Genomic DNA, 21,669 nt, shown 5'->3' with positions numbered 1-21,669 from the left:
CTATTATCAAAAAAGAATTAAGCAAAGTTTATAGAACGAATATAAGGGGTGGGATATTATATCATAAGTAAGGTGAGAGGTGTAAGTCGGACACTTGCCAATGAGTTGAGTTGCTTCAGAAAGGAATAGATGTCGAGTTAGGTTTGTAGAGCACCTTGATGGCTTAAGGTGGAACTTTGATTCTGATCGAGGGTATGTGGGTACCAAGGACCTTAACTAAGACATGGCTTGATACAATAGATAGTTTACAGATATGGAGGATTCATACCATTTACACCAGGAGACCAAACTCGTCTGCTTTGTGGTCCTTCAGGTCGCCCGGCCTCCTGGTGTAAATGGTATGAATCCTAAACTATCCATAAGCACCAAATATGGTAAACTGCAGTAACTTTGAAGTCCTTTCAAATTTTTAATATTGAGTGTTTATCTGTTCATACTTACAGTTTTAAGGTTATTTATGGTAATACTTATGTGTATGTGTGTGTAGTCAGACCACAGACCAGTGGGGGGGGACACACACAAGGGATAGGGAAGGGAGGGGGGGTTAAGTTCTACAAAAATGGATTATAAACTGAACTTTATTTATGGGACCCGTATAAACTGTATTTAGAGGAAGTGTTTTGACTGAAAATAATAGGATAGCTTCGAGTTTAAGCCGGATTAAGTGTTAATCCAATTTCGAGATATGAAAGAATAATAATACTTAAGTTTTTGGGAAATTTTGTATTAGGGAAGTAAAATTTCACATCAAACATTAATGATAAACAGTACTAAACATTGCCGAATTACACGCAGATTAAAAAGAGTAAACATACCTAACATTTTCATGTAAATATTAAATATACCTACCAAACATTTCTCACATAAATAATACATAATCAAATATTATTTCACTTTTTAGTTTACTATTTGCATTTCACTTATATTACATTCAGTTTAGCCTAAATGAAAAACATAATAAAATCAAATTACATTTGTTTGTATTTCCGCATTCTTTGAACTAAATATTTGAGTCTTGTTATATTAAAAAAACCATCTTTTATATTTTAGCCATATACCACGTGATCCAATTTTCTCCCACATTTCAAATCTTCTAATATACTCACCTTACCTTAGAGGTTTAATCCGCGTTGATAAAATACCTGAAACACGATTTAATAATCAACCGAGTTGTCATGGTAAAATTCAACCGTACTAAAGAAGCCCCTATAACTTTTCCCAAAATTAAAACCATAGATATTTGAAATAGATATATTTATATTTCTTAAATACCATACCTTTTGAAGGTTCATACGTAACTAAGGCTCTAAAATTTAGTTGGCCATGCATGCTTTGATATAAATTAAGATAAATTTCTAATATCTATGAATTTAATCATGGGTGCTATGGAAATTTGATACGGTCACGGTGAATTTAATGGGAAAAATCTCAAAATGATCTTAATGTATAGGAACGGATTTAAATCCACATTTAGAAAAATTAAGAGATTGTCAAGCCTGTTTGTAGATAAAAGCGACTCGAATTAGGAATTCTTACCGCTATTTAGACGCAGGTAGCTAAGTAACTACTTACAATTACAAATACTTCCGGTTTTTTTTTACATGTAGATATAATTGTTAACACGCGTCAAGTGTTCCTTGGTTATGCCACGTTGATCGTCTTTGGAAAAACATTTATTTTGTAACAATGTCTTGAATACTAATTTATACATGCATTATAATTCGACCACGTGCTGAATTATTTTTTTTTTTTTTCATTTATGCTTATTTTATTTATTTTATTGCACGTGAAATTGCTCGTGAATTTTTTTTAAAGGTGTACTGAACATACTTCGTAGTGTATTTAAAAGTTATACATAAGAACAATCGGGTTTGGGTTATTGGTGGAAAATAACAATGGGAATTTGAAGATATTAATTAAAAAAAATCCAGCGGGTGAATTAAAAGGGGAATCAATTAAATATCGATTTATCTTAATTTATAATAAATGATATCCGAGCTTCAAATTATTATTATATAGTGGGCTAGGACCTTGGAAAGTTAAAAACACATAACAGTGTTAACTTTAGGTCATAGGAAATTCAAGGAATTTGAAAATACAGAACTAGAAGTTATGGAAAAGTCAGGGAATTTGAAAATACAGAACTAGAAGTTATGGAAAAGTCAGGGAATTTGAAAATACAGAACTAGAAGTTATGGAAAAGTCAGGGAATTTGAAAATACAGAACTAGAAGTTATGGAAAAGTCAGGGAATTTGAAAATACAGAACTAGAAGTTATGGAAAAGTCAGGGAATTTGAAAATACAGAACAGTGAACCGGAAGTTATGATAAAATTGGGGAATTTGAAAATACAGTCCTAAAAATTATGACAAACTTGGGGAATTTGAAAATACAGTCCTAAAAATTATGACAAACTTGGGGAATTTGAAAATACAGTCCTAAAAATTATGATAAACTTGGAGAATTTGAAAATACAGTCCTAAAAATTATGATAAACATGGGGTATTTGAAAATACAACCATAAGTATCATGGGATAATCATGGCATTTTAAAACACAGCCCTTGAAATTTAAAAATAAGTCGTAGAAGTTTGAAAACGAAAAATTGGCCCACGCATACACAATCGCCCTATCAATTCTCACTTCCTAAAAGTATTAATATTAAAATATTCAAATATTATTAGCGTCAACTCCTAAATAAATGGTTCTGGTAAAATGAACAAGAAACCTCCCGAGTTAAGTCCCTCTTTAAGAAGAAAGACAGCGTGTTTTATAATCTTTATTTTTTAAGAGAGAAACTTTACATTCATTGAGAATGTATTAAAAAATATATAAAAATATATAAAAATATATGAAAAAAATTGTGATTATCAAGCTTATATAACCCCACGAAAAACGTTGTCAACCGTGAAAATGCTGCACCCACGAGAAAGTTGGAGACACGATGTATTTTAATATAGTTAAGTACTCCATGCTTAAATACATGTTGAACATCGACGTGCTGTGCATGATTTCTATCAGGCGTAGCAATAATAATAGGGTTTCACGCTTGAGATAGGGTCATTGTTCAAAAATGCCATGAAATTATTTCAGTTTTAGCAGAGAAAATTTTTCTTGCCATTTTTCCTTATCTATACTGTATACTATAGAAATAACAAATTTTCTTTTTATAAAATCGCGTTTTATTGTTTTATTCAAATTTTATTATTAGATTTTTCTAACCTCTAAAGCATCGTTAAAGAAACAGATGTTTTAAATAATTTTAAAATTATTGTTTGTTTGTCTAATGGTTCATTTTAAAATCATTTTCCGAGTGGTACCTACTTAGTTTTCTGGTTTTCACTATGAAGTGGAACCAGTCGTTTGATTGCTTGACAAAGGAGTTTAAATCAGTATTCATCTAATTTAAATAGTGACAATATGACAACATTACGTGAACGAGGGGAAAAAGGGTTGTGAACTTTCCCCCCCCCCCCCCAAATGAAAACTCAAATGTATTTAAATTTTAAAATTATTGAAATTTTTGGCTTCAAAATTTTATTATTTTGTTATGGTCTATAATCGGTTCAGTTCAAATCAGTTCAGTGAGTTTAATACAATTGAAAGTTTAGCGTTTTGTTACGGTGGTGTTCTTCTTAACTTTGTCGATTATGCCTCAGTTCAGTTCAGTTATATTTGTTAAAAAATAATAGCGGACGAAATACGCTATAATCCATTTAAAATCACTGTCAATGACATAAAAACTAAATTAAATTATTTTTAATGTAGATTATGAATTGCCACATTAAATACACAAATACGCCAGGTGAATTTCTCCAAGCCAATAATAATAATAAATAGTTAAACCTTTGCAAAGTTAGTTTAAATTTAAACCAAGAGCAAAAAAATAATAATAATTTAATTCGTGAGTTTTTATAAAACTTAATTTTTGAAACGGAACAATCAAATTTCATATATATATATACATTTTTTTACGGTTTAATCGTGTTTTTCGTCAAATACCTTTTAAGTGGAGGGTCGGATACCTACATCCTTAACGAATTTACCGAAAAAAAACCAAGGTATATTTAAATTAGTGGCTTTGTACTACAGTACATACATAAGTCTTAACCGAAAAATTAGTTAAAGATAAAATCTTTTTGGAAACAGGCGTGAATTTTAAGATAACTATAGCATCTCGTGAGAATTACTAGAACGGCGGCCACACGCCATGATTTTCCAAAACATCTTTTTTTTTTTCTCTTACCTGCGAGATATTTAAAACTTTTACTAAGTTCATTATCGGCGGCATTTCGCGCCTTTGATGTTTTTTGGCGATTATTCGATAACTTTTTCTCCGTGGGGCATTTTTTGTTTTAATATACTACGTCTTATGAAGAGGACCGCTTCGGTCTTAATTAATCTCCTGGCTTTAATACAGAGGATTTTCGTGAAGATTTTGATGAACACCGGCGTTGATTTGCCATTCTCGCGAATTAACAGAGCTCTCCAATCTCTACAACAAAATATAATACGTTTGGCTTTTGATATGGTTAGGTTTTGGTATAAAAGATATAATTTTCTGGTCCCATTGGGTTTGATCATAAGTTTATAAGTGATATGTCTCTTCCATAAGTATGACTTCGTAATGCTGCCTCCTAGAGACTTACAGCTCGAGATAACTAGTTCGAGAAGGAGAACGACGGAAGCGAATTCAATTGAAGTACTTACTACACTCGGTGGTGGTTAAATCATTTTGTATCAGGACTTAATTCCATCCAGCTCTCCTATTTAGTCAGCATTACTAATTAGGCCTTTGACAGCAGCGCCTCATGCACCAGGCGTACGTTGCTTTACCTCGAATCTATGACTTACCTAGGCTGTCACTTCAAAATTACAAGCTCCAGTTTCTAAGTTACCAACCAGACTTTACAAACTTATGGATGATGGAACATATCTTATAAACTTATGGTAGAACATTTATATAAGATCTTTTGCTTTGCGCTGTTCACTTGTTAAAATTTAACAAGGCATTAAACAACTGAACGCCTTTAAATCCGTATTACACCTTAAACGAATCAAATGATCCGGTTGGTATTTAATGAAACATTCATTACACGCTTCCTAATTATCATTCCACACTGTACGCGTTATTAAATATTATAAATGCAACGTTAATAATAATCTTACCTGTAAATTGAATACGCGCGGCTTTAAAACCATTTCACCGGAAGGTCCGCGAGCCCCGGGTTGTGGGTTCGACGGACCGTGACTTACGTTTAACGCCCTGGAAGATGAGAGAGCGTATCCCGGGCACCATCCTATCGATGATCCATCGAAAATCTCCATCTCCATCCCTATCTATATCCTATATACTCCCGAATCGGACAAGGATATGTATGGATGTATGTTATTGAAGATTGAAATCTGTATCTATCGTATTGAGATGCAGTGTTCAGCAAGTGTATGCTAACACCGTTTTCAGATGGAGATATTCGCGAGGTTGTCGTGTCAATTGATACGGTTATGTATTTGTACTGTTGTATATTTACGTAAGGCCTTGTTGCGGACACCCTTTTTGCTCAACTATTTAAATGTGAAATCATAAAAAGGGCTTGTGGAATTAGGGGGATTTTGTATTTTCACGAGGTGAAATTAAGGGGAATTTTGTATTTTCGCGAGGTGAAATTAAGGGGAATTTTATATTTTCACGAGGTGATTCACACTCAATTTTATAGTATTTTCACGAGGTGATTCACACTCAATTTTATAGTATTTTCACGAGGTGATTCACACTCAATTTTATAGTATTTTCACGAGGTGATTCACACTCAATTTTATAGTATTTTCACGAGGTGATTCACGCTCAATTTTCTAATATTTTCACGAGGTGATTCACGCTCAATATCTAAATTTAGTATCTGAACCTTAATGATCAAGGAATATTTTTGTTCAGTTTTCCAAAACGTCTCACGGAATAAAGACATATCTGTACTTTTTGAATATATTAGCGAAGGGTAACAGATTTGGTGAAAAACAAGTCAATTAGTTATATCTGGTATTATAAAGAGGACTGAATGGGTTATTCCGTTCGTGTTTTTTGATATAACAAAATTTCCCTGTTCGACAGTTAATATTATTACACGTTTTTAGTGAAGTGCATCGAAACGTGATCTATTGTACTTTTTTCGACCATTTTTCCCAATATAGACAATATAGTGCGCCATTTGAATACTTATTAGAATTATTGAATTCAAATCGTATATATTTAGAACAAGATGTTTTAAAATTGTTACATTATGTAGACAGTAGAATTCATGGATCTTATAAACCCCATATTGGAAGGGTTTCTTTCTTTAAAACTTACCTGTCTTCTTAGTAAATACATTTTCACAGTTTAAACAAATAAGTGAATTAAATACATTACCATCGAAAAAGTTACCTGTGAATTTCTGATTCAACTTGTTTATTACGAGGTACTTACTTAAGCCTTGGTTAGTTGTTTTCCCACTTAAATTTGATAAATAAACAAATATTGAAGTAAATAATCTTCTGAAATATGTCACGGAAAGTCGACTCAGATGTTTACTTAGGTACTTACCCCTTTACTCCCTAAATTAATTAAATAAATAAATAAGCAAACATTGAAATAAATGAGATGGTAAAATCATGAAATAAAATTCACGCATTGTTTCTGCTTTTAATTTTCATCCGTACAATTTTAATTGTTTTTGTTGTTGGAATTTATAATTAGAATGAAAATTAATTAGTTTTTAATTTCACGTTTGTTTGATGAGAATAATAATTATGTACAAGAGCACAGTAGACCCGAGAGAGGAACTTTCTCTAAATATATTATGCTTGTTTTATTTTTAATTATTTTTTAAACACTGAAAATTAGAGAGTACGAAAAATTGCAAAATACCAACTATTTTTTTTATTTTAATTTCAACAATTTTTTTTTTTCAAATTTGATTTTAATGTTGTTTCTGTTTAATTGATTTAATAAAAGTGGTAGTCGTAAATTAGATTGTTGGCGACTACCACTTTTTTTTTCTTCAATAACAAAATCAAATTTGAAAATTTCCAGAGCGCGTGATTCCATGGTTGTTTTTTTAAAACCTTACCTTTTTTAAAAATTAATTTTTTTGTAAATTATTTTTAAAATTGGGGAGGGATGGGTTGAAAATAATTAATTTTTATTAATTTATTTATTTTTCAAACCACTTAATTTTAAGGGGGTATGCAATTAAAAAGGGGGGGGGGAGATAAAAATTTATTTTTCTTAATTTAACTTAAATTTTTTTTTCGATTTATTTTTTTAACTATTCACCACAATTAAACGTTTATAGAATAGATATTTATAATATTTACACCGATTTCATTGTTTGTTTTTTTAAATCCTTTTACGTTTTGTTTTTGTTGATTTTTTCAACTTTTAAAATTTAAATCCCCCATTGTTTTTCATTTTATTTTTTATTTTAATTTAATTCTAATTAGAGATTAGACAGTCTTAATCAAGTCTTTTTATTTAATTTCTCCATTAATTAATTAATTAGGGTTAGTCCGCAATGAACTAAACCCTATAGAGAAAATTAAAATTCGTTTAGGTGGTGGTGGTAAAATCGAAAGAGAGCGTTATCGTTCGGTATTTGTTTTTAAATCGATAATTATCGTCGAGCAAGAAAAATCGATATATTCTGTACATTATTGCTTCGTAATCCACGTACGTATCACGAACTTTTAAGTTCAATTCAGTTCGTAAACAGGAATTAAAACAAAATAACATTTTTTTTTTCATCATAAAAATTCCCAGATGATTCCACGATATTTTTTAATTTAACTTACGCTATCACGATATTTTTTATCTACGATTATTCTTGGATTCTACGATTGTTTTTTTTTTGTTTTTTTTTAATAAAAATTCGCGCACGCGCGCTGGTTTTTAATGTTTTTATTTAAACTTTATATAGGTACTTTTTTTAACCCCATCACGGTTGGTTTGGGGGGATTATTGTAGCTATGCGTTTGTCTGTCTGTATTACGTGAAGGCCTACGATATTGTTTGTTTTATAAGAGTTCAAAGGTCATTTTCAAGGACCTTCGTCGTAGGACCTCCACTCCGGCAGTCAGGCCATCGCCCCAACCATACTGTTAGAGCCACCCAAATGACCCAGGGACCCGGACCCTAGTTGAAGTCCGTGATGACCGCTAGAGGATAGGGTCAAACCGGATAAGCCTCCGTGTCCCGTGGAGCTCATGTGCATTTGGGGTGACGTTACGAATGACCCGGCCATAGATATGGGCATATTACCTTGGTGCATGTAGTGGTTCATTGTCATGGACATTGAGGTCATGTGACCAGCGGGGGAAAAACTGGAGAATGCTTTGTCGTGTAAGGGTTTGATGCATTCTGGGATAGCTATCACCCCCTTTTTCTTCTTGCTTTTCGACGACAGTTTTCGATTGCGGGTTTGAATACCCTCTTTTTTCATCGTAAGCGGTCGGTTCACCTGTAATGAAACGGAAGTGGGTCTTTAGTTAAGCCTTTGTCATTGGTAAAACACTTTTCCAATGTTCAATCGTAACTTCTTACTGGGGCCTAAATTAACTGGTCATATAAGTACATTATCGACAAAAAATTATGGTTTCCCATAGAACCATCCCAATGTATTTAATTATACCCCTTTTTTATAAATACCACCCTGTATAATAATATTTAAACAACCTACTATACAGTTTCAAATTTTAAAAATAAATCTTGGAAATTGGAGCAGTGTCAAAAATTAATTTAAAAAAAAAAACCAAACCGTATTTAAAATTTAATAATATTTAAAAATATATCCCCTTAAAAACGTGTTTAGAATAAAAATAATTTTTAAAAATTAAGTCTCAAATGAGCTCGAAAATGTCCTTAGATTGAAGCATTTTAAGGCTTAATTTAACACGTTAATTACTTTTCTATAAAATGAAGTATAAAAATGGGCGTATTTACTTTATTTTTTATTATCTACTCATTTTAAACCAATATATTTTAATACGGGGGAATATGAGCTAATAGAAAAGATGCCTTAAGGCTTTGAGTATATTGTTTCTATTCCGATGAATATTAAAGTTTCCAATAATGACGGGCCATTTCCGTAAGGGGGATTTTTTTTTTTTGTAGAACTTATTAAGTGTGCGAAAAAAAATTATATGTATTTCCCCAATTAAAACGTTTCGCTGTACATGTACAACCAATTAATTAGATCCTGTTATTGGTGACATGTTTCTATAAGGTTTTTTTTTCTAACTTCTTTTTAACTTGTAATTATATACACTATTATTTAATTGAAGGGTTTTAGTTCCGTCTCACCTTTTTTTTTAAAAAATAATAATAATGGGAATTTTATATTTTATTTTATTGCTATTTAATTGAGATTAAAATTAAATATACGGTCTTAACGGAGGTAGAAACAATATGGTTAATATGGCCTGTTCATATCTGGAATTAATTGGTAATTAATTTTGAAACTAATGGGAATTTTTTTTATGTTCAAATTTAAGAAAAATCCCAAACCCTTGAATTTATTTTAATTTCCGGTGTAATTAAAATAATTTTACGTGATTAAGTTATCAATTAAATTGGTGGTAAATTCGGGATTATATATATATCTTTTAATATTCTAATAAATCGAAGGTTCTTTTAATAACTAAGTCCTTGAAGTTTAAACCCAACTGGTTTTTAAACTATAAATTTATTTTTAATCTCAGTATGACTATGACAAGACCGTTCGGAATTTTAATTATGTTTTGGGGTAAGAAAAAAACCAAAAAACACTGTTTGCATATTTAATTATTCTATTCGGTTACAGTCACGTGACCATGTAAACGATAAAACGTCTACGTCAACGTGTGCCTGAAGGGACGGTAGTTGACGTTAAGTTGAAGTTTCAATTAAATCTTAATCCATTTTAAAAAATAATAATAAATAAAATTATAATAAATATTTAAAATGCACGTGCGATTATTTTTCACGTGCACATTGGCTGCTTACGTTGCAATCTGCCACCATGGAGCAATAATATTAAAGGAGACCAAGCGTTATTGCAAGCATTTTTAATATAAAAATTTCATTATCAATCCATGCATGAAAAAAGCAAGTCTTAGACGTTGACGTACGCGTTCATTTTAAGATCTTAAAACTACCTAGAGCGGTAGACGTTGACGTAGACGTTTTTAAAGATCCTAAAACCTTCTAGTATTAATTTTAAATAAGATAAAAGAAAAAAAAAACGGGCCACGCATTTTAGGATAAATTTTGAATTTGAGTTCAGCCCCAAAAAAGTAGGCGGATTTTTTGACTAGTTAGTAATAAAAACGTGTGGGTAGTCAGTCATTTTCTCTTCATTTTTTTTAACTTGACGTTGCTGGTAAAAGAGGGTCTTGAATTTAAGAAGAAGAGGGCCGGCTGTACATGCTCGTAACTTTTGATTTCCGGCGGCTTCTATCACGTTCAACTATTAATGACTCGCGGGATTGAAAGGTGACTCGAGGGGCGAAATACGGTAGCCCATGCCATGCACCAACCAGCCATCTCTATATACCCCTCTCTAATAAACGTGTGTCTACTGTCTATATATTTTTGCAGTACGCTAAAATATGGTTTAAATTGGAATTTAATACTGTTTTACTGACAGGAAAGATTGACTTTAAAATGTTCAGGGAATTTATAAGAAAATATTGAATTCCCAAATTAAGCGATGGGTTGATACGGGTCAGGGAGAACCTGATATAGTCAGGGAATTTTTAACGCTGTTAAGAAAGTCAGGGAAATTTATTTTATTGGGGAAAATTAATTTCTTGGGTGTTAATTGCAATTGCAATCGAAGCTGTTACAATAAATACGTGCAGTTAAAATTTAATTGCCTAATAATTAAGGGTTGACATGTTTAAATTATAACGCAATCATAATATTTCCCTTAACAAAAATACCTAATTAACATTCACAGCTTTAACTTTCATTTGTTAAAATACAAATATTTGTTAATTTTTTCTTTATTTTAATACTTTTAAGTAAATAAATACTCTAGCAACAAAATAATTTTCCTTAATTACAATTTGACAATTCAATTCTATCTAAAAGATGAAATGAAATATGGCTTCCCTCTTTTGTAATTAAGGGTTTCCCCCCTCTGTACATACATCATTAATAAATGGCAATTAAGAAGCTGTAATTAAAATGCTAATCAAAGTTCAATTTAATATTATCTCCTGAACCGTTGCGAATGAAAATACGTGGAAAAAGAAATAAGGGGAATTGGGGGGCGAAAAGCATCATGGGAGAGAAGAGACAACCTTTTTAATAAAATCCCTTAAGAGTCCATGAAGCTTCCCAGAGAGAAATAGAGAGGTTGGTCACTTGACACAGGACGTATCTCTTATAGAACCAGAGTTAAAAGGTGTCATGTAAATAAACCCATGTTAACCCTATGGAGATAATGTTTATGAACATTTTGCTTAATTACTCGGGCCCTGATTGTCGTAACTCCAAGTACTTAGTACCATAAGAAAGCTAAGAAATAGGGCTATAACATACGCAAAGGACATCCCAATATCTCTTATAGAACCAGAGTTATGCCCCTCCAAAGTTTAAAAAACGTTTTTTAAATTTTATTATTAATTTTCAAATTATTGAGGTTGCATGGCGATTAAACATAAAACGTAACGAAGTACCCTACCCCTTTTTCGGCATATAAAATTACAAGGGAAGCGTCTATAGGTGTAATTCAACGAAGCGTAGAATGAATGAATGCATGCATGGTAGTAGGTAGTACCCACTATATCAGGGTAAACCTTTTCTATATAATTCTATTGCAAGCGGTAATTTAACAAACCGGTGTAAAACAATGTAATGTTTAAAATAAAGAGCGGACAGAGACCCCAACCAAAAACACGTCATTAAGAAAAGACCCCATGCTGTCTCTGTCTCTCTCTCACCCAACACCCCGCACCACCACCACGCATCACCATAAGGGTGCAAAAATTGAAGGTTGTCATCTTTCTAACAGATAAAATAAAATTATGGGTGGTTGATGCTAGCCAATTTGGAAGAGGGGAGGGCCAAAGAGGGGATTACGTCTTTTTACCGTTCTTTTTTTGTGTATTGTAATTACAGTTTAAGTTGAATTGAATATGGAACTTGTATTTTGATTTCAACTATCATCTATTAATTAAATTCAATTAAATTAAATGCCCATTCATACTCGACTAAACGAGGTGAATTCCTTTCCTTGCTTATCTCGACCCACAGCGCCATTATGGTATGTTTTTATTTTTTACAGAATAAAAGCTATTTAAGTCTCTCCTCCTGGTATGTTTTTAGTAATAGTGGAAGCTAGTGTGACGTTGCATGACGTATTACTGCCTAGTCCCTATTAGTAAGACACGTGTCAACGACTACGTAAAAGATAGGCGGCTTTATAGTTTGAAAATTGTTCAATTTCGTCAACGAGTAGCGTCCTCAGATGGCGCCACCTAAGTTACTAACGCCTTTTCTTTAGCCATCCATAGCTCACTCGATCATGCTTTATACTAACGCGTGATCGAGTGAGCCACGCATACGCATTTAGCAGACGATATAATGAAAAGTTTTAGGGGTTCTTGGCGCTGTATTTGTTTTATTTGTTATTTTGGATGAGAAACTATTTTAGTATTCAAAAGTCTTAGCTCGAAAAATCACTGTAGAAGTCGTCTGCTAGAGATTGCGTCTGAACAGATATTCAGGGAAATGAAGGTACGGACCGAAACGAAATTAACGAGACGACCGACGGGAACTAAATATTTTTTTTATATAATTTATTATTATTATAGTCTGAACAGGCCTTAAGGCGTTTTAAACCGTAGCCCTTATTAAAATGCAGTTGTTTCTAACCTCAAAGTAAAGTAAAAAAAATTATGGTTCCTGGCGCGGCCGTTAGCTGTTCCACAACCAAAAAAAGAACAAAAAAAATTATTTCTTTGGTTTTTTAGTGACGTAACAGCGGAAGGGGGAAGGAAATATTTCCTCCCCCTCCGACTTTGGTTTCCCTTTTCCCTGTCTTCCATATTTCCTGGAAAAATTTTCTTTTCTTTTTTTTTCGAAATATATTATTTCTTAATGCACAATTATAAAATATAACGCAAATTCAATTACATTTTTAGGCAGTTAGTGAATTTATGTTGTTATTCCCATCAAGGCCTATGATATGATTTTAAATGGATATTCAATTTAGTAAAAGGCCCTGCAATCATAAAATAACAAAAGAAACATAACTAGACTTGGCCTAATATCAAACTAGAACCATTTTCCATTAGCGCTAAAAAAAAAAAAATAAAAATTAAATGTAAAAATTTGAGATCTCGTTTTGAGTGTTGTCTAATATTAATGCTTTTTAAAAACCTCTCCGTAAATATTAAATCGCGATCGCGCGGGGCTTCTAGTTCTTCTCTGGTATCTTTCACCTGTCAAATGCCAGCCAGCCAAGGCTTAATACCCCCTCCCTCCCTATAAGGGCGAAGGAAGGGAGCTACGTCATTTTCTAATGATTTATCTTTAAATATAATTTTGATCACTTTCTAACTTGTACAGATACGTTATAATAAACTTATGTTTTATTTATGATTGATAAAATGGTCAATAAGTTTCTGTAGCGAAATCAAACCCCTTTAATAATAATTTAGAAAACTTGATTTGACGTAAAATTAGGTATTTTACTAACCACGCCCACAATGACCAACCACATAACACAAAATTTTACCAATTTGTTTTTAAATGCAATGCGTAACCGAATACAGTTTACATTATTGGGGAATTCATACAAAATTAACTCTACTACTTTTATCAGTTTTAATTTAATTAGTGCAGTGTTACCAGGCCCTCTGTTAGTTATAGCCACTCCCATAATAGTCCTCTACATATCATAACATCAACTAAACATCCATTTTATCAATGCAATATCATATTTAAATTAATTTTCTTAAGTTCATAATTTAAAACCCAACTTTGTTAAAAGTCCCTGTAAATAATTTTTCTCTTTAATGTTATTGAACACACTTTAGGGGGATGTATGTTCACGTATACATGCTAGTTGAAAAATTGCTTGTCTGGGCGTCAGAGCCCCCTAACGGTTGGGACAACCTAAAAGAAAATTTGATATATTTTTTTGATGGAAGGGCCACGAGCGCTTCGCCGCTAGGGTTCGTTTCCAACAGTAAGTGACCCGAATAACCCCTCGACCCCCTTACCCCCTCAAAGCCCCCGTAGCGCACCCTATCACCCATTTTTTTAAGGGAGGTACTTGTACATGCCTTTTAAGACAGACACCAGAGCAGCTTCCACAAAGTGTCTTAGTGTAAGAATAAAGAGAGTGTAAAGTGATTTACTAATTATCTACTTGCAAGTTAATTAGAATGGTTAGTGTTTATTTTTTAAATAAATAAATATATAAATAATTATTGGAGGAGTGTTTTATCAATGATCCCCTTAAATTTAACGTAAGAAACTGAACACACAAGGGGGTCATGTGTAAAACACTCCAATCCAATGTTCAAAATCATAACTTAATTGTGTTAGGGGGTACATATATGCATCCCTTACTGTGGTCAAGCAAAATCGGCAGGTCATAGAACAGTATAGACGTTATATTTTAGACTCAAAACTGATCAATCCATAGAACCACGCATACCACTCACAACATTATGATCCAAATCCCAATTTCAAAATAAAAACCCCCAAAATCGGGATAGAGACTATAGGCAAAATATTTCGAATTCATTTTCAATTCCGACGGCGACGTTGAGACGCGGCGCCGTCCGTGGATCAGCGGACGTTGGGCGGCAGCTCGGCTATCGGTTTCGGCTTTCACCGGGCGCCCTAAGTCCGTCCGTCGAGCCTACCCAGTCAAGTCAAACCAAACCCGGTATCGTGGTATCGGACCAAAGAGGAGGTTTTCTTCCCCAAGCAGCTAAAGGGGAATCGCAGTCGGGTGTTCTGGCTGGCACTGTCGGGCGCCGACTTAACGGGCCGGGTAGATTTGCGTCGGTCGGGGTTATAGAGTAATGGCACCTTTCTGCCTTTGACCATGTAACCTTCTATGGGAAGTTAACACGGAATGCCACTACTCTATAGTAGACCTCAAGCTAGCTCTCTATGAGTCTGAGTCTTGACTTTCAAAGGATTCATCACATCATGATCATAGTAGCTACTATCTATTTATCCCCTAGTCATATTGTAAACACATTTTGTGTATTTGTTAGGGTAGTTTTTTTTTTTTTTGAAGACGTATATCCATGTTAAGGGGGATTATATCATAGATAATTATGTTTATTAGATCATAATTTATTAAAAGGTTCTATTTTATGAACCGTTATCTATTTGTATAATAAATTTACGTTGAGTGATACGTTGAAAGCGATTTCATGTATGTTTACTTCGGGTGGGTTTTTGTTTGTTTTACTTATATATATGCCAATTTGTAAATACATAACGTTACGTGTATCATAAGTTTATAAGTGATATGTTCCTTCCATAAGTATGAATGGCACTACCTATACGAGTTCGTAATGCTACCTCCTAGAGAGTTACAGCTAAGAGATAACTAGTTGGAGAAGGAGAACGACGGATTTAAGCGAGTCAATTGAAGTACTTACTACACTCGGTGGGGGTTAATTAATTTTGTATCAGGACTTAAGTTCCATCTAGCTCTCCTATTTAGTCTGCATTACTAATTAGGCCTTTGACAGCAGCGCCTCATTCACCAGGCGTACGTCCCTCGCTTTACCCTGAACCTACCTAGGCTATCACTTCAAAATTACAAGCTCCAGTTTCTAAGTTACCAGATTTTACAAACTTATGGATGGCCAACATATCACTTATGAACTTATGGTACACTGCACTTCGGTCCTGTAATTATACCCTCCCATTTTTGCAATACACCCTGTATAATGTTTTTAATTAATACTTGATGCAAGAACTTTGCAAGTTAACTTATAACTTATATGATGCAGTGTTTTTTAGAAGAAAAGTCCAAGTCTTAACGGCCCAGCTTTCTAAGTTTTCTAAGGTTAACGTTTAGTGGTCCCCCTGAGGCCAATTTTTCACTATAGCGAAAAAAGGCGTTCTTTTTAAAAAAAAAACCAAAATCACTTTTTCATGCCCAAAAAAAAATGGATAGCTAGCTGTCTATATAACATTTTGATCGGAAAGTTAAAAAAAAAAAGGCCCATCGGCCATAAATAGTTCCATCATAAATTGGGCCCCCTCCCCTCCCTTTCTCTGAATATTTAGGACAAAAGATCGACTAAGGGGCCATACCCCCCAACCTTCCCTTGCATTGCATTGCCCCCCAAATCATTAAATTATATACAAAAGTTTTAAATTTCTTAGCTTGAAATTTTTAGTATTTTTTTCATTATTACTAAATATTATTTTTTTTAAAAAAATATATTTTAAATTCATTTTGGGGTCACACTATATAGAAAACTATTTTTCAATTTATCATTTATTTTTTTATTTATTTATTTAATTGTTTGTGAAATACTTTTAAATGGTTGTTATTATTATTTTTATTATGTTATGAAGGTTTAGGCAACATTTTATGAAAAACGTAAAACAAGGTATAGGTTAGAAATAATGTGGTTAACTTACATTGTGCAATTTATAATAGAGGCCACATGCGTTGCAAACGGGTTCACCGTTCTGATTTCTCCTCCATAACGTCGTGGTTGTCGTTTTGCAGTTGGCGCAACTCGTACCAGCTCGTCTTGCCGCTGACTGCAAATTATGCAATAACAATAATTAGATATAATAGTTCATTAAATTTCGAGGGCGGGTTTTAGAAGCTAATATCCTATCACGATAAAAGGCGTTTGAATAATTTTTTAATTTTAATATCTGTGCCTTCAACAACACAATTCGTTAAATTTTAAATTTAATGTTTAATTTTATTCTGTATAATTCAAATAACTATAAAATCACGATGGAATTTTTTAATCTTATCATTTAATAGCCATCCCCCTAATTGATGCTATGACGTCATTTTAGACATGCGGGTTCGTTACGTCATCACTTTCTCATCATTTAGTTTATAGTTTAAAATTAAATATAAATTAACTGAAAATTACCAAAATATCATGTTTTATTTTATAATAAAGGTTAGGAATATATAAGTTAACTTCTTTGTTAATTTACTTTTTAAGTGTAATTGCTAGTTTTTCAGCGTCCGTATTGGGGGGGGGGGGAAGAAAGGTCAACTAGGGGTCAAACATTCACACGATTTTAGGGGTTTTTAACTATTGCAAATTATATACCCATCCCGTTATGGGAATTCTGTATATATACGTAAGTGGCCATTCTTGTGGGTTTTGTTTAAATTCTATGTTTGTAAGCGAGGGGCTATTCACTCTCAGATTACTTGTAATCATTTTAGCACTGTCAAGGGCAGGGCTTCTAAAGATTGATCAAGGGTTATCATTTTGAAAGGTACAGCCATGGACACTTATTACAATGAGTGGCCAACCCCTCGGTTTTAAATTTGCGCGCAATTACTTTCAAAGATTACGCGCCTTTTTTTAGCGATACCCCTATCATATTACCATCAATTTAATCATAGTTTAATTCTAGATATGATGTAATTTAGTTTTAAGGTATAATGCGTTTTTTGTAAACTTTAATTATAGTTATTTTCATTGTAATTGCAGATTAAATTCAAAGAATCAAATCAATGCCGAAATATAAACTCAAGGAAAATTCCCGAATTATCGTCTATTAATTATATTCAATTCATGGAAAATCATACACTGAAAATTTTTAATCGTAAGTACGAACACGGCCCGCGTATTAACCTATACAGGGGGCCCTTGACTAAAATACTTATCATTGGGACCCCAAAATAAATTTATTTTTAACACAGGGTCCCTAAAATATATGGGGCCCTTAAACCAGGCGCTGTAGAATCTTACAATCGGTGGGTACAAACAGGGCCCGCACATGAACTTATTCAGGGGGGCCCTTGGCTAGAAGTAAAATACTTATCATTGGGGGACCCCAAAATAAATTAATTTTTAACACGGGGTCCCTCACTCAGTACCCTTATAAACCAGACCTGAAGCAACGCAATCAATATATGCCCCCAAAAATACAACAAACCAATCTGTAATATGCATGGGATGGGGTCCCTTAACAATTTGGTTAATTTTTGGAAGGCGAAATTCATTCTTTTTTCTTTAAAATGAAATCCCCTGATTTCAAATCACCCTAGTGGGGGATTTGTTAGTTTATCGTAAGTGGTCGAGCCGAATCGCTTTGTAAAAGAGCCCGTTAGGGTCCCTGAGAGCGCCACTATCTGGCTGGCGTTGGTTGCCTTCTCTCAAATGGATTTGTTCCGGATAAATGTTTCTCCCCCTTCTAACTTACTCAGTAGCATCCAGAACACCCCTGTAATAGATTTCATAAAACTAGAACCAATATCAAATAAACCCTGGTAAAGGTTTTAATTTTGTTCAATCTCTACCCTTCCTTTTATTATTTCTAATTCAATGAACGCTAAACCAGAAGACCGTTCCGTTGGTTCCATACCATGAAAGTCAATTTAACTTGGGTATGATTGCACTCTCTTTATAAGGCCACTTTAAACATAGCTTTTATTGCCAAGATAACTTGTCGCAGGGGGGTTCAAACTAAACCCCTAAACGATATGGTACGGTTGCAATTTTCTTGGTTGGGGGACGGACCCCTCGCTTAAATCGGATTAAGTTCGAGGGCGCCTTCTCGCTTTGATTTAATAGAATTGCTAGACGATTTGAGGGGGGGCCAAAATGGGAAGGTTTATATAATTATATTATATCAACCGAGATATCATTTGGCCAATTATATGATACGCGTCATTATCTACACTACAGATTGCCTGCCCATGAAGTTAGGGGGTACTGTCAGGCTCAGCCATCGTTTTCGGGCTCTATTTGTTGGTGGTACGATTGAATTTAATGTATTTGGCGGGAAACACGTGGTGGATTTTTAAGAAAAATCGCATGCGCATTTATTTATGGCGGGAAAGACAATTCACGTGCCGAAACTTTGCGCGTGATTTTATATATGGCGGGAAAGACGGCGCACGTGTTTAAAAGGCACGAGAATTTTGGCGCAAAAATCTATAATTACGCTTTAGGCTTACATACAGGCAATAAAATAAGCCAAAAACGTTACCCACTTCATCTTCGATTGAAAATGCGTATCAATGCGCGTATAAAGTGTGTAATTCGTCCATTTTTCAGAGCCAACCTCCTTGACAATGAACGCTGTATCCCAACTTAACAATACCGTTTAAATGGAGTCCAAAAAAAGGGTCCCAAAAAATTTCATACACATTTTTGATAGAGTCCTTAAAAGTATATACAACATAAAACTCCCCAAAACCCAAAAAGTCTAGAGGAATTTTGGCAAATAACATTTGTTACTTATCAAATCAACAAAGGGCTTTTGAAATTGGTTTCATGTACAGTGAAAGGGCCCCAAATAATGCCCCATCCATCCATGGACCATGGTAGGGTATCCAAATACCATACCATACCATGAATCAAAAGTGAACTCTAGACACGTTTCTCGCTTACTTCGGAAGTTAAGTCCCGATCTTCGGGTTGTTCGGAACGGCGGACACGAGGGCGCCAAAAAGCTCGCGCTCGAAGGATAGAAAAGGCGGGAAAAGCAGCATGGGGTCTCGCGCTCGATCTTTTCCCGCTATTTCTCTAGCGCGCTGTTGAATGATCACAATAGGTAAGGTATATAGTAAGGTAACTCGACGGGGTGTCCGAGCTATGCACCCTAAAATTCGATCACCCCAATGGGCCCTTCGGAAATAATCCATTCTGTACCCTTAAATCCACATTGGCCCCTGTTCCAGTATATAAAAGACGTACATGAATGATCGTATATTGATCATATTGAACTCGGTTTATCCTACCTTTTTTTAAAGGCTTGAAATGAATTTATTCGTGTTTCCCTTGAATGCCCAAACTAATTTATTTTATCAACGTAATAAAATTAAATCAAGTGGGAATAATTTGGCGCCAAAATTTCGCGCGCGCTTAAAACTGACATACTCCACGTGTTAGTTCAAATTCACGTGCACGTAAAACACGAGACCCAAAAAACCATACCCTAAATAAACGAATGGGCCCCTTACTAAATGAATAAATAGTTATTCACGAAACATGGATATTCAATTTACAAAATACCACCAAAGTTACTATGAAAAATTTAAAGTAAATAAACGTAAATTTACAAATTAACTTTGTAGTGTAGGCTAATGTAAAAGTGTCTATGTAGGGTTGGGTATTTTCTTCTTTTTTTTTAAATTCCCATTGGCATCCGTAACCAATTTGAAACAGAAAACTCCGCCCATCTATTTTTTATTTAAACCGTCGAGAGGTAATTTACTGAATTTAATTTATTTCGTATTTAAGTTGCGTTTGGTTTATTTTTTAAATGAGTTGATAGCCCCTTGACGTCGCTCCCCTAAATCTTTAGTGTTTATAGTTAAGCCTTGTTTGAACAAGAGGTTTTTTTTTGGGGGGATGTTTTCCGGCTGCTATAAAATTCATTTAAAAATAAAAAGAAGAGAAAATAAACACAAGACAAGACTGTCTTTGTTACGTAATACGGATGTTATAACCATTCCCGCGCTTATTTTTTTGGGGTTTTTTCTTCTTATGGGACCCCAGATTATTTTAAGAATTTTTCAAGCTCGAATAGAGCTCTGAAAAGAATGAGGTCTAGGACTCTGGGCTAATATGGAACACCTACTTTTAATCAAGCACGACATACTTTAAAAAATTTGGGATCCATAGGGGACCCATGTTTCATCTTTTTTACACGTGGTCATCTTATGCCACCAAATATAACATATTTTTTAAACTTAAAATTCATAAAACCCTGCATTATTTTTGCTTATTTATAGTTATTCTCGCCTCTATTGTTTAAATTAAACATTATTTACTTAAATTTAATCGAAAAACGTTGCTTTGTTAGGGCTAATAGTTTCGAATTAGCTTAGAGATATTTTTAGGCGGGAAAATGTATTGTTTCCCGCCTTAAAGTTTTAAATTAGGCTTAGAGATTTTTTAGGCGGGAAAAATGTATTGTTTCCCGCGTTTTGTGCAAAATGAAAGCACGATGTAAGAATGAATTTTCGCGCGCGCGCGTTTTATAAAAGCACGTGCAATGTAAGTTGCACGCGCTGTACTAACATTTAACTCCAAGTGTTTCTATGTGAAAATATTGACCTATTAGTGCCTTGTGACGTCACATTTTGTGTGAAAATGGTTTCCCATTAACGGTGTTGAACCTAAATTAAGCCGAGTGTCCTAAATTCCCCGCGATCTTCTTCAATTATGACAATTGTGTCAGTCAATCTTCCGCGTTAGATGACAACTTCAGACAAGCAAACCTTAATCCCATTGAAACAAAGACATTAACTATAGGAAGACAACGTCACTTGACAGCGTTATTAAAGGCGGGGAATCAGTCATGCGTGAATAATTAAACCCATCCCATTGTCTTAGATTTACCCAAAAGCTTATTCGTAATAAAGGACCACCCCGCACCTTTTAAAGAGTTTTGAATTCCATGGTTTCTGGTTTATAAACATTTCTTTTATTTCAAGATGTATTTCTTTTT

The 21,669-nt window shown here is 33.8% G+C and overlaps 1 protein-coding gene and 2 long non-coding RNA genes across 5 annotated transcripts in view; 1 reads left to right on the top strand and 2 right to left on the bottom strand.

Annotated features, from left to right (window-relative positions):
* Positions 1-21,669, top strand: part of LOC149653841 (uncharacterized) — a 161,095-nt gene that overhangs the window by 48,979 nt on the left and 90,447 nt on the right. For both annotated transcript variants that reach the window (XR_016370802.1, XR_016370804.1), the window contains one exon: positions 17,697-17,811. This is a non-coding gene — a long non-coding RNA (uncharacterized LOC149653841). The remainder of the gene's footprint in view (positions 1-17,696; positions 17,812-21,669) is intronic.
* LOC149653844 (uncharacterized) lies at positions 3,901-5,472 on the bottom strand. Its single transcript, XR_016370779.1, has 2 exons — positions 5,169-5,472; positions 3,901-4,494 (listed from the first exon to the last, which is right to left on the bottom strand). It is a non-coding gene; the product is annotated as an uncharacterized LOC149653844 (long non-coding RNA).
* LOC149653843 (GATA-binding factor 2-like) overlaps positions 6,646-21,669 on the bottom strand; it is a 43,313-nt gene continuing 28,289 nt past the window's right edge. For both annotated transcript variants that reach the window (XM_089846765.1, XM_089846764.1), the window contains exons 4-5: positions 16,645-16,770; positions 6,646-8,491 (exon numbers count right to left, since the gene is read on the bottom strand). In XM_089846765.1, coding sequence (XP_089702891.1) covers positions 8,108-8,491; positions 16,645-16,770 — 510 coding nt within the window. In that variant the 3' untranslated portion in view covers positions 6,646-8,107. The remainder of the gene's footprint in view (positions 8,492-16,644; positions 16,771-21,669) is intronic.

The sequence above is a fragment of the Phalangium opilio genome, unplaced genomic scaffold, assembly GCF_054372755.1.
Source record: "Phalangium opilio isolate 3A_F unplaced genomic scaffold, DU_Popi_V2 ptg000081l_1, whole genome shotgun sequence".
Lineage (NCBI taxonomy): Eukaryota > Metazoa > Arthropoda > Arachnida > Opiliones > Phalangiidae > Phalangium > Phalangium opilio.
The sequence above is the reverse complement of the archived record's forward strand: the minus strand, read 5'-3'. Positions and strand labels throughout refer to the sequence as shown.